At 30.4% G+C, this 12658-nt stretch overlaps 4 protein-coding genes across 5 annotated transcripts in view; 2 read left to right on the top strand and 2 right to left on the bottom strand.

Annotated features, from left to right (window-relative positions):
- LOC101499869 (uncharacterized) overlaps positions 1-1108 on the top strand; it is a 3666-nt gene extending 2558 nt beyond the window's left edge. The window contains exons 6-8 of one of the 2 annotated variants that reach the window (XM_004515712.4): positions 341-411; positions 533-663; positions 772-1108. In XM_004515712.4, the coding sequence (XP_004515769.1) occupies positions 341-411; positions 533-623 (162 nt within the window). In that variant the 3' untranslated portion in view covers positions 624-663; positions 772-1108. Of the gene's footprint in view, positions 1-295; positions 412-532; positions 664-771 lie in introns of those variants that run through there. The other variant, XM_073363411.1, reaches the window with a different exon arrangement.
- Positions 1109-1918: 810 nt separating this feature from the next.
- LOC140921104 (uncharacterized) lies at positions 1919-2329 on the bottom strand. Its single transcript, XM_073370964.1, has one exon. It carries the CDS (start codon positions 2327-2329, stop codon positions 1919-1921), a length of 411 nt encoding a protein of 136 aa, XP_073227065.1.
- Positions 2330-2427: 98 nt separating this feature from the next.
- On the bottom strand, positions 2428-3350 carry LOC101510910 (uncharacterized). The gene is made up of 2 exons (XM_027330974.2): positions 3160-3350; positions 2428-3045 (listed from the first exon to the last, which is right to left on the bottom strand). Exons 1-2 carry the CDS (start codon positions 3217-3219, stop codon positions 2428-2430), a joined length of 678 nt encoding a protein of 225 aa, XP_027186775.2. The 5' UTR covers positions 3220-3350.
- Positions 3351-10856: 7506 nt separating this feature from the next.
- The window catches only part of LOC101500205 (small ribosomal subunit protein uS15), a 2259-nt gene continuing 457 nt past the window's right edge, over positions 10857-12658 (top strand). Inside the window, exons 1-4 of the mRNA XM_004515713.4 lie at positions 10857-11003; positions 11132-11204; positions 11312-11450; positions 11727-11913. Coding sequence (XP_004515770.1) covers positions 10981-11003; positions 11132-11204; positions 11312-11450; positions 11727-11913 — 422 coding nt within the window. The 5' untranslated portion in view covers positions 10857-10980. The remainder of the gene's footprint in view (positions 11004-11131; positions 11205-11311; positions 11451-11726; positions 11914-12658) is intronic.

The raw sequence follows: 12658 nt of genomic DNA, 5'->3' as shown, positions 1-12658 counted from the left end.
CTTTCAACACTTATTTTTTATTGGCTGAAATTCATGTGAGTCCCCACCACTTTAAGTGAGATTCATTCCCAAAATGGTGTGCCCTACATGAATTTTGCCTAATAAGTGAAGATTTGTCGGGAAGAGTGTGTTAGAGTTGATGCTGACACTCCTCTTTCCTTAGAAGTTAACATTATACAAACCCCTCATGGTTAGTCCCATTTGAATATTAGACTCTGCACTTATCTAACCTTTCTTCCCCTTGCCCCTTTTCAATTACACAAACTTAAGTATGTTTACTTCTTGTTTCCAAAAGATATCAAAATGGTGCGTTTCTGTTAATTTAATGGGAAAAAAATAGGAAATCATTGATGCAGCATCATATGTCCCACCACCTCCCTCAGAAGAGCAAAAGAAGAAAATTGCAAAGTTGTAAGAGCACTTCTCTTTTATATTTGGTTAATCATTTTGTTGAGGAATCTGTTACATTAGAATCACCTGATGGCGAAGGGCTTGTAACTGACAACTATTAATCAAATGTACAAATTTGAAGGGCTGCCATAGGAGAGCATAAACGCCTTAAAAGCAAGAAGGTGCAGTCAGATAAGAAATCACTTCGAAGAAGTAAAAGTAGTTGGGACTAATACACTGTTTTCCAGTATCTTTAAGCTATTTACCATCTTAGTAAGTTCAAGATTATTGACAACTTGAGATTCACTTATCAAACCTGCTATTTCCAAATTTCTGTATGTCATATTCAATTAATGTGTTTCTTGAATCTCTTGGCTGCAGGGCACAAAAGCACAATCCTCTATACTATCATAGTTGGATACGTACACATATAAGATGAATGGTTGAAAATAACCAAGAATTTGAACAACATTAACCCAACAGTCAGCATGCCAGCCTTCAGAGTGGTTTATGGCTGCATAGTGTTGGCAGTTTTTTCATAGACAAATATTTGTATATTATAGTTGTTATGTTAGTATATTTTCATTCACTCTCGTTCTTTTATCACTGTCAACTCTTTTATATAGCTACCTAACACACTCACAGTGTTGGCGGTTAGCCAAAATTGTGACATAGCTACGACGACAACTTAATGCTATAGGATCCTTTCAAATTTCAATACCATATGTTTTTTTTTTTGTCTACAAAATTATTTTGTCAACCTAAACCATTTATTGGGAGACATGGCAATTACGGGGCTTTGGCTCGTGTCATGAGATAGATCTACTTAGAAATGAAGGTCAACAACCCTGGGGAACATGTCCATTTTGGTAGTTGGAAGTTGGAAGTTGGAAGAATTGGTCCATAGTGATTTATAGTTTGAATAAGATACACTCAAAGGGAAGTGTGTTTCGGATGGCGTGAAAGAAACGAATTTCACCGATAGCTAGTAACGTCTTGCTTTCCAGTTTAAAATTTTAAGTAATTTAGAGTTAAAATTAATTTTACAACTCTAAAATTATTATTTTGCTTTTGCCAAAAAAAGACTTGTCAACCTTACATACGTAATCCTTTGACAGAAATGATTTGCATATATTTCGAAAGTCGTTAGAATCACGGAAACGTTCTTTACAAGCAAAAGAAGTTCCATTGTTTCTTCTACGTTTGACGCTTTCTATGTTGCCACCGTTATTCATTCATTCTTCTAAGTTCTATGTTAAATTTGACCGAAACTTTTAAGTTTTTTTTCTTTTTTTACAATACACTAACTTTTATGTTAGATTTGACTTTAAACTTGTTTTCAGATTACTTCAAAATGAATTTTATTCAAATCATTTTTACGAAATTAAATTTTGCTATAATTAAGTTTATCACAGTACACTTGTTAAAATAAACACAATTAAGATGATAATACAACCAAAGGAATAAAAAAAAAAAAAAAAAAAAAAGAAAAGCTAGCTAGGTATGGATTAAATGATTATGAATTAAATCATCGTCTAATAACATGCATCTCCCCTGATCGTTGATCAATATGCTTAATCCATCTCTTATGAGCATTACCACCACCTTTGACCAAATTACCCCCAGTACCAGAAACATGTGCAATATCAAGTCCCTTCCCTACAGGAAGAAACACAGAACGAACAACACGACGGGAACACGATCCTCCTTCTACAACAACATTCTCCCATTTAAAATTACCATTACTACCCCTCGAATAAGCATTCTTACAAATCAAAACCGCACCCTTAACGCTTAATTTAGCCACCTTCAAAACTCTCGTTAAATCCTTAATTCCCTTACAATCAACCACCATGAAATCTATTCCTTCGATTAACCCTTCAATAATTTCCTCTGCTTCTCCAACCATTATTTCCGTCGATGTTCCTGTTTCCCCCATTCTCTCAAAGTACTCCAATTTTGATCTCTCGTTAGGGACTATGCACACGTGTCTCCCACACGCGTGTCTTCTCGCTATTGCCAAACCTTTGCTTGTTTCTATAATCGTCTAATAACATGCATCTCCCCTGATCGTTGATCAATATGCTTAATCCATCTCTTATGAGCATTACCACCACCTTTGACCAAATTACCCCCAGTACCAGAAACATGTGCAATATCAAGTCCCTTCCCTACAGGAAGAAACACAGAACGAACAACACGACGGGAACACGATCCTCCTTCTACAACAACATTCTCCCATTTAAAATTACCATTACTACCCCTCGAATAAGCATTCTTACAAATCAAAACCGCACCCTTAACGCTTAATTTAGCCACCTTCAAAACTCTCGTTAAATCCTTAATTCCCTTACAATCAACCACCATGAAATCTATTCCTTCGATTAACCCTTCAATAATTTCCTCTGCTTCTCCAACCATTATTTCCGTCGATGTTCCTGTTTCCCCCATTCTCTCAAAGTACTCCAATTTTGATCTCTCGTTAGGGACTATGCACACGTGTCTCCCACACGCGTGTCTTCTCGCTATTGCCAAACCTTTGCTTGTTTCTATAACACCTCCTTCCGACCATGTTTCCACTATCACTTTCGCGTTCCACCCTGCCGCCATCGCCGATATAAGCTCCGCCACGCCGGAACCACCCGAAACTTTGCACTGTTCAACACCAATCAAATTAAAATGTTAGTGAAAATTAATATTGAAATAATTATTTAAATGTGTTTTATGTTTTTATATGGATGGAGTATAATTGAGTGGTTGTTTGCTTACATGTTTTACTGTGTCGATGTATGCTTTGGATGCTGTATCAGGGGACCAAAGTAGTTTCATTTTTGTTCCGATGATGTTTTTGTGTTTTGTGCTGTGGGGTCTGAAAATGGATTTGTGTTGTGAATTATGGGAGGAAATGAGTTAGAATATATATATGAAGAAGCATTAAATGATTGATAAACGCGGAGAGAGTAGTTTAATGTGCGAGTAGGACCGTTGACATGTAGTTATTTATTAATGGATTTATGCCGCGCAAATCCAACGTGTTGGTGAGATTTGGATAAACTTGGACATTTTGTTTTCTTCAACTGTTTATTTCTTCTTCTTTGATGACTTGCAGTGCTGTCAGGCTAACATTGCTTTCTCTCTCTTAGTCATGCGTGTACATGTAACCATGTAGGTGTATCTTGTTAGCTACTAACAACATTCAATTCATATAGATAGGTAGTAGAAATAAATATGGATGTGTTCGTATTGGTTTTCGTAGCTTCAATTTTGAGGGGAAAAATACCTGTGATTTAAATATCAAACTGACAGGGTTGTTAGGTTTGCTTTGGTTGGGTTATTTATTCGATTGACTTCGATTTTGATCAAATCTGTTTATTCAATTTTTATCGTTATTGACATAATTAGATTTATTTATTAATTTTGAAATAATATGAAACTGTAAAAAAAAATAATAATATTAAGTTTGATATCTTGTTGGTGTAGTATATATCCATTGTAGGAGTTTTAGTCTTTTTATTTTTATAAATTTAGAAAATTTGTCTTTTTTAAAAAAAATTTAACAGTTTTCGTTCATTATTTTGATTTTTTAACTAAAGATGTGTGATTTGTTCGTATGATACGTAAAATGACTGCAATAAAGGTTTATAAAATTTTCACTTTTAATTTCATAAATTATTCATTTTTGTAATTTAATTAAATGACATATGAGTAACTAAATGTATCTAGATGGTTTTATATCATGAATGTATGCAACATCATTGAAAATATGTCAGATCGTTATTTTTCAGTTCAAAAATAAAAGGGAGAGACCAAAACTACCGACTTTTAAAATAGGAGGATAAATTTCATGAATTAGTGAAATTAATGGCACCAAAATTGCAATTAAGCAATTTTTTTTAGGAAAAAATTTAGTCATTTAAGTTTAGCTCAATTTTCGCTTAGGTCTTATCAGTTTATTTTTTCCTAATTTGGTCATTTAAATTACATTTGTTTACACAATTAACTTTTAAGATATCTTAAACTATATATGCAGTTCTTTAAGTTTAAAATTTTTCTCGAATTATTGTTGTGAAATATTAAGATTTCATCGAAACATCATGCAACAAGTTGATTGTCAAAACTATTTTGCATGCGGAGGATGTTAAAAATATTCATTATATTGATAGACCATTTATAAGTTTTGGTAAATATTTTCTGATATTTGCAACATTTGATAGAATTTTAAATGATCAAAAAGTTTCAATTGAACTAATTAATTGTTGCTGAATTTGAGATAATAGACTAACAATGCAAACAAAATATAACTGAAATTACTAAATGAGATAAAATAAACTCAATACACCTAACCGAGAATTGAGTTAAACTTAAATGACTATAAATGTATTTTTGTTTATTTCTTCTGCTATCAAGTGTAAAACTCTTTAATCGTGGATCAATCACAAATTCTCATTTATACTATTTTTTAATTAAATACAATAAAAACCAAAATATTTTTTATTTAATGAATATAATTAATTGCCAATATAAAAAACTTTCACACTAAATGCATTTGAATTAAGACATAAGCATTATTAAAAACAAACCGATATTAGAGACAACTAATTACATTCATTATAATACTATATGGATATGCTGTTGCAGGCTTGCAGCCCTTATCGTTGTTGGTTTTGAATTCAAGTGGCGGCGGTTCACTGTACGGCTGCCCAACTTGCCCTGGCCTCTTGTGCAGTATGATTAAGTTATACAGTTCACAAGTCACCGCTACTGAAAATTACACTCAACCATATATGCATGCATATTGCGCCCTTGCCCCTCTTCTGTGTTGCCAACTATATTTACATAATCTTCACATAATCACATTCCCCTGTAAAAATGACTCACACCCACACACATAATATATCCTTTTGAAATAGACCAACTTTCCTTTACTTAATACTATTACTAATAATCTAATATCATAATGTCAACTGGTTATTTTAAAATTAGATAACTAACCAAAACATCATTAATCATTAATTGAAAGAGTATATATGTTCCATCAAAATAAAAAAAGTAGAGATCGGTGGAATTTTATATTTTAGTACGCAACTACGCAAATACCTTGTTTTTCATGTGGAATAAAATAAAATAATTCTGGTAAATGATAGGCTTGCAACGACTGTGATATGATAAATTTCTTATGATAAGAAAAGAAAGTGAGAAAATTAGAAAGGGTCAAATAACAATATTATTCTTTAATCGAATATTTTAACAAATGAAATTAAGGTAGAAGATTAGTTCCAAAAGGAAATTTTTGTCTTGGCCCTGTTGGGGGTTCAAGGTCACCGCGTCCATAACGATATGAATTGGACCCGAGTCACATTCACATCCACGCAGCACTTTTGGAACAACTATATTTGCTGACAAATTGTTGATATGTTCGCATATTTACCTTAAATCGGCCAATCCTAAAGTTCTTTTTTGTATTTGGGTGATTGTGTTGTGTCGGTGGAAATAATGAGATAAAAATTAGTAAAACTAAGTAATAGATGCTAGTTTTCAAAGTAACGAATAATTTTATTGAAGTTTTAAAGTATAATTTTTATAAAATTATAATGATTTATTGTGATTCTATTGAATTTATTGAGTATTCAAACATGTACTCAATTTTTACAATTATACATCATATCTTGATGTATATACTAAATAATGAAGTTGGTGTTTGCGTTATTTCTATGCTCATAGAATATTAGTCCCACAAAGCCAGCAATATGACAATTTACTCATCACAAATCTATATTTAGTATCTATCTTAATCCAAGTGGTTCATATGCGGGGAACTAAGCGCCTAAATGGAGTAATGGATCACAAACGAGGGTGAGAACCCAAGTTTAACAAGTTTCTTTCTAGTCTCAATAAGTGAAATTTTGGTAAACTGATTTGGTCTTTTGAATCCCTCTTATAACTTAAATGTATGAAAATTACAAAAAATACAACTAAATATATTTTTTATAGTTATATTAATTTTAAAATATATATTTAGTTAATTTATTTATTTATCAAATGTGTCTTTTATTGAACAATTTAATCAATAAAATTACTAAAAAATTATGGAGATGTACATGAAGATCTGTTTATCATTTTAATATATTTAAATATGAGATACTATAACGACGACGTCTCACACATTTTACATACCAAAGTAACTCTTAGCACCTAAATATTTTAACAAATTAAACTAATGAGGAAATGATTTAAAATTTCAATTAATTAGGAAAACGATCATGTGTGAGGATGTAACACCATAAATTCATAGTACTACCAATTAGTTCATATCAATTGTTGGAGGACTTTGAGTTCTTATCTCCTAGACCAATCTAAAGGTAAACGAGGTCAGGTAAAAATATTTTTGATGTATGTTTTAATAAAAACAAATCTTATGAAACAAATGATTAAGTTTTACAAATGATGATTTACTAATGATTATACTTGAGTTTTATTTAAGTAACATAAATTGCATAAGTGTACAAGCAAAAAGTCATTCACATCAACAAATGCATAAGTATCTACTCAATAATAAAATAATTTAAAAAGGTATATATCATATATCAATTGTTCAAGAGAATAATTATTGCATCTTTAAGATAACATATTCATGAAGAAAGTGTCAAATATATTCATACTTATACTAAAGTATCTCAAGAATGTTCTGGTTATTCAATTAAAGAACAATTGACAAGAATAATCTTTTTAGAATAACAACATGTAGTAAATTAGTTGGTATTTCACACATGGTCTTCCCAACATTTAATGAACAATTAAAACTCAATATTTGAAGGTCTATTTGCAAAAACGAACACACAGATTGATCTCCAGATTGATGATATATTGATCACAAGATCATTTTGGTTTATCAAATGATCATTTTGGTTTATCAAATGATCATTTTGGTTTATCAAATGATCATTTTGGTTTATCAAAAGATCATTCTGGTTTATTACAAAATCATTATGGTTTATTACAAGATCGTTTTAGTTTATTACAAAATCATTCTGGTTTATTACAATATCATTATATTTTATCAAATGGTCATTCTGGTATATACAAGATCATTATGGTTCATCAAATGATCATTCTGGCATATATAAGATTATTCTAGTTCATAATAAATCAATATTATTCTGGTTTTTTTACAGCATTCAGTCTAGTCACCCCAATATCATTACAGTTTGTGAAAGGATAAACCTTTGTTTATATACAAGATCATTATGGACAATTTGTTTTAAATGTAATTAATAAATCCCATATTTCAAGTGAATTAAATATCAAGACAACTCAGAACCACGATCAAAGTCCAAAAGTCTAGCTAAATGCTCAAAGAAGCAAACAATATCAAGATCAATCTCTATATTGATGAGCTATGAGCAATAACAACAAGGACATTGTTGTTGCACCTTTTTGCAACAAGCACATCATGCTATGAGACAAATAACTGACACAAGACAACTACTAAATCACTCATTCACGTTTTCTATACAACACAAAACCAAAAACGTTTTGGTTTTATAAAATAACATTATGGTTATTCTCTTTTAAAGACATAATTAAAATGAATAATTTTTCACAATCCAAATCACAAGTTAAAGATTATCAAGACTCCTCAAATAAATGGTGAAACACATAACTCGAACTAAATGTCAAAAGGGGGAAAACAACCTCCAGATTGATGACAAAATTGATCTCCAAAATTATGAGTTGTGAGCAAGGACGCAAGTACATTGTACTTATATTATTTTGCTTAAAACTCTACATAATTCTGATTTGAAATAGTACCAACTAACATTTTACAGCTCATTCACTCACTCATTAACGTTTTCCATCAGACTCAAAAGTAATAACAATATTCGTTTTAGAAGAACGTTCTAAACATTAATATAAACATGTGTTTAATTACTTTAAAAATATATTTGACATCTGGGAAAAGTGTCCAACGATTATATTCAATTTAAATTTAATATTCAAAGCATTTTATCATCTATAAGTTGAAGATCAATTGGAAGATGAAGACAAAAGTTCAACTTAAAAATATATCAACACTTGTTCAAGAATAACAATTTAAAAACTCTTTAAGCAAACTCAAACTCTCTTCACTATATTTGTGGATCATCATTTACTAAGTTTGTATTTACTTATCTCAAACAAGTGTTGATAAGTTTAAAGATCCCAAACATTTTTATCATACACATCATTTGTAACTCAAGTATCTCTTTTACGTTAAATTGAATGTGTTTGTAAAAAAAACTTTCAAGGTTGAAAGGTGATTGTAAAAATCATTTAAAGGCTAAAAAATGAAGTTTGAAATTGATCAAGATGTGATCAAGAGAAAATATGTGAAGGAGAACATTCTTATTCTGAAGCACATAGTGAAAATCTCACGGTTGTGAGGACTGAACTAGCCCGAGTTGGGTGAATCAATGTACTTTTTGTGTGTGATCTTTCTATTACTTATCTTTAATTATTCGCACACACAAATCACACTTCATTATAAACTAATTTATTTTATTTACTTCTAACATATCAAGAACATTCTATTTCAACTAATATTGATCTTGAGTTAATTTAGATTAAACACATGAATCAAAATTTTAAAAGAATCACAATTCAAATCTCCCATTTATTATAATTGACATTGCTACTTCAAAGTGTTGTTGTGACTATTTTGTTATAGAATATAAATTAAAGGAAGACAAAGAAAGATAATTGACTTTATTTATAAGAATCTCAATGTTGATTATATTTAGGAGTCTTATTTTGATAATTTGAATTGATAATAAAATTCGCTTAATAGATATGAGTAGTATTAAAAATATGAGTAGTAAATATATCAATAAAATAATTTTGTTACGTTACTTTTTGGGAAATATATTTATTTGGAGTAGTTGTATATATATTATTAGGTAACAAAGTATAAAAATATATATACATGTTTATTAAAAATGGCTGGGTAGCCAATGCTAGCTAAAGCTGTGTACCTGGACGAGGGTAAGATCATGTTAGAATATTTTTTTCTGGGAAATATATTTATTTGGAGTAGTTGTATATATATTATTAGGTAACAAAGTATAAAAATATATATACATGTTTATTAAAAATGGCTGGGTAGCCAATGCTACCTCATGGTTGCTAAAGCTGTGTACTTGGACGAGGGTAAGATCATGTTAGAATATTTTTTTTGGAATCAATACAAGGTTCCAAAGTATTTCGGGTCAATTTTTTCGGTATTGTCCACAAGTTTTTTCTGTTAGAGACATTATCAATCATTGAACATGTATATTTTTTAACTGCGAATGATTCTATCAATTATGTAAATATTTTACTTTTATGTTTGGGCTAATTGTAGGCAAACTACATGTTATCGGGGTAATGAAATATAATAACCTACTTATTAAAAGAAATTGGGGGTAACTAAGATTACCTCTTAATTTTGCTCGAGCCTCTACACCTGATTGATGATATTCAAAACTTAGCTCGTCCGTTAACTGTTTGGACCAAAGCTATTCTGGATCTTGTTAGATTCATATCTTATGATCTGACATAAGGTTAGGAACATACTTAAAGGTTGTATTTTTTCCACATGTCGGATACTAAATGTAAGTATATTTCTAAATTAGGTCTTAAAATATAATTCTTCATTTTACAGAAGTCTAATCTCTTCCCTAGTTTTGATCTCCGTTTATGAGTTTAGGAATTATTAAATTTAATTATTCGGTACGATTGTATTAATTAATAAATACATATTTGTTAAATGAAATTAAACATAAAATTTTAAAACTACGACAATTATAGACTTATTTATTTGTTTAGAAGTTTGATTATTGAATGTGTATTTATATTTAAAGCTTGATTTATCAATCCGACTTATATTATTAATCACAACACTATTAATCATACTTTAGTCAAATTGAACAAACTCATCCGAAAATTTTTCAAATTTGTCACGAATCTCTCCCAACAAGTCTACAATGTGATATTCCGGTTAATGTCTTGTATAATATCAACGAGAAAGAATTTGACGAATATATGGAAGCAGAAGATCAATCTATCCTACCTTCATCATCGCAAACCTTCATCAATTTAATTTTTTTTATATTTTTATTATTATTATTTTTATTTATCAATAAAATTTTTATTTATTTATTATTACTACTATTATTATTAATATAATATAATATTATTTTATTAATAATATTTTATTTTTAAAAATATTATAATTATTTTTATTTTATTAAATAAATAATTTTAAAATTGTCAAAATGAGAAGAAAAAAAATTTATAGGTCGGAAGTTCCATGATCTGGCATTGATTAGAAAAAACGAATATATAAAAAACATCAAATAAACAATTTTTTTTATTAGCAATGAATAAAAAATAAAAAATATTACTTTTTATTTTGTTTATTTTTAAATTTTTTTAAACGATGTCGCATTGGGTACCTGAAGGCTGTTTCATTTATAAAGCTACACAAGTGCAAAATAATTAGGGTTTAGCACAAACATCGTCGTTTCAGCAGCGGAACCCTAATCAGGAGGCGCGCAGCTCCAACATTCATCAACCATGGGTCGTATGCACAGTCGCGGGTTCGTTTCAATTTTTTCTATTTTCAATATCAATCGCAATTTCATCATTCTCTTACCATCAAATTTTTTCTATCTTTCTTCGCAATTCAACATTTTTGTTCTTTATCGTTTCAAATTTTTCGTTTCAGTAAGGGTATTTCATCCTCTGCTTTACCATACAAGAGGACACCACCAAGTTGGCTCAAGATCTCCACACAAGATGTGATTTTCTCTCACCCATTAAGATTTTATTTGTTTATTATTGTTTTACTATGTCATTAATCGCATTATTAAATTTAAAAAATGTGATTTTTGTTACGGAATTTTAGGTTGAAGAAACCATTTGCAAGTTTGCAAAGAAGGGTTTGACCCCATCTCAGATCGGTGTTATTCTTCGTGACTCTCATGGAATCGCTCAGGTCAAGAGTATCACTGGAAGCAAAATCCTTCGTATCCTCAAAGCTCACGGTTTGTTCTTTTTCTGTTTGCAATTGTTATTGGAATATGCCCTTGTTTTGATTACCAGTTTAATTAAGTCCTTATGTATTAGTTATCATTATAGCAAATGTTGAAATCAAATTGTATGGTTTTCATGTAAACTCTATGCTGGTTGGAGAACATATAAAAACTAGTTGCCCAAAAGCGCTTATGTTAGTAGGTTTGCTCAAATAAGTAATTTCAAACAGGCCTCTATGACATTTGAAAATATGCCAATAATGAGTTTACTTTTGGGGGTGATTTCAGGACTTGCACCTGAAATTCCAGAGGATCTGTACCATTTGATCAAGAAGGCAGTTTCTATTAGGAAGCATCTTGAGAGGAACAGGAAGGACAAGGACTCTAAGTTCAGGTTGATTCTTGTGGAGAGCAGAATCCACCGTCTTGCTCGTTATTACAAGAAGACTAAGAAGCTCCCACCAGTCTGGAAGTAGTAAGTATCCTACTTGTTTTTGTCATTGGTATTCCGTGTGTTGGTTTGCTTGCCTATAGTAGTACTAGAAATAGGTTGCTTTACTAAATTTTAACCATGTTTTGTTGTAGTCAAGATCCTCTCCATTTTTTACCCTCCATTTTTTACATTACCAAAGTTTTGGGAATATAATCATAATAATGTGACATTTGGTGGGTCCAAATATTCTTTATACACTCCAAAACGAAAGTAACTGAGAGGATCCTAACTTGTTTTTGATTTGGTGGGTGAACTAGTATTGATATCTAGTTTAGGGTTTTCCCCCTGCTATTGGTCTAATTGTTAACGTATATTTCAGACATTATTAATTTATATTGCTTCTAATAGTCCAGTAGCTACTAACTTGTCCGTATAGTAAGTTGTAAGTGTGACGAATGGGATTGAATGGTAGATACACTTTGCACATTGGCATTAAGGCACTTCTAATATTTTTATTGAATTATTTTGAGTTCAATAATACACAGTTCGGGATCAAAATAATCCAGTTTTGTCTTCATTGGCAGCTTCCTTGAATTGCTACATAAAACATTTTCAACAGAAATTATATCTGATAATATAATGTTTTTAATGTTACATTTGATTCTTTGCTATTTGGTTATGTTGAAATTCTGTTGGGTTCTCTGCTTGTTATACATTTTTGTTTGCTGTGCACACATATGCCCAAAGCTTTCTTAGTTTGATGCTTTTCTTGATTGGATGCCACTCT

The sequence above is a fragment of the Cicer arietinum genome, chromosome 7 (assembly GCF_000331145.2).
Source record: "Cicer arietinum cultivar CDC Frontier isolate Library 1 chromosome 7, Cicar.CDCFrontier_v2.0, whole genome shotgun sequence".
NCBI lineage: Eukaryota > Viridiplantae > Streptophyta > Magnoliopsida > Fabales > Fabaceae > Cicer > Cicer arietinum.
The sequence above is the reverse complement of the archived record's forward strand: the minus strand, read 5'-3'. Positions and strand labels throughout refer to the sequence as shown.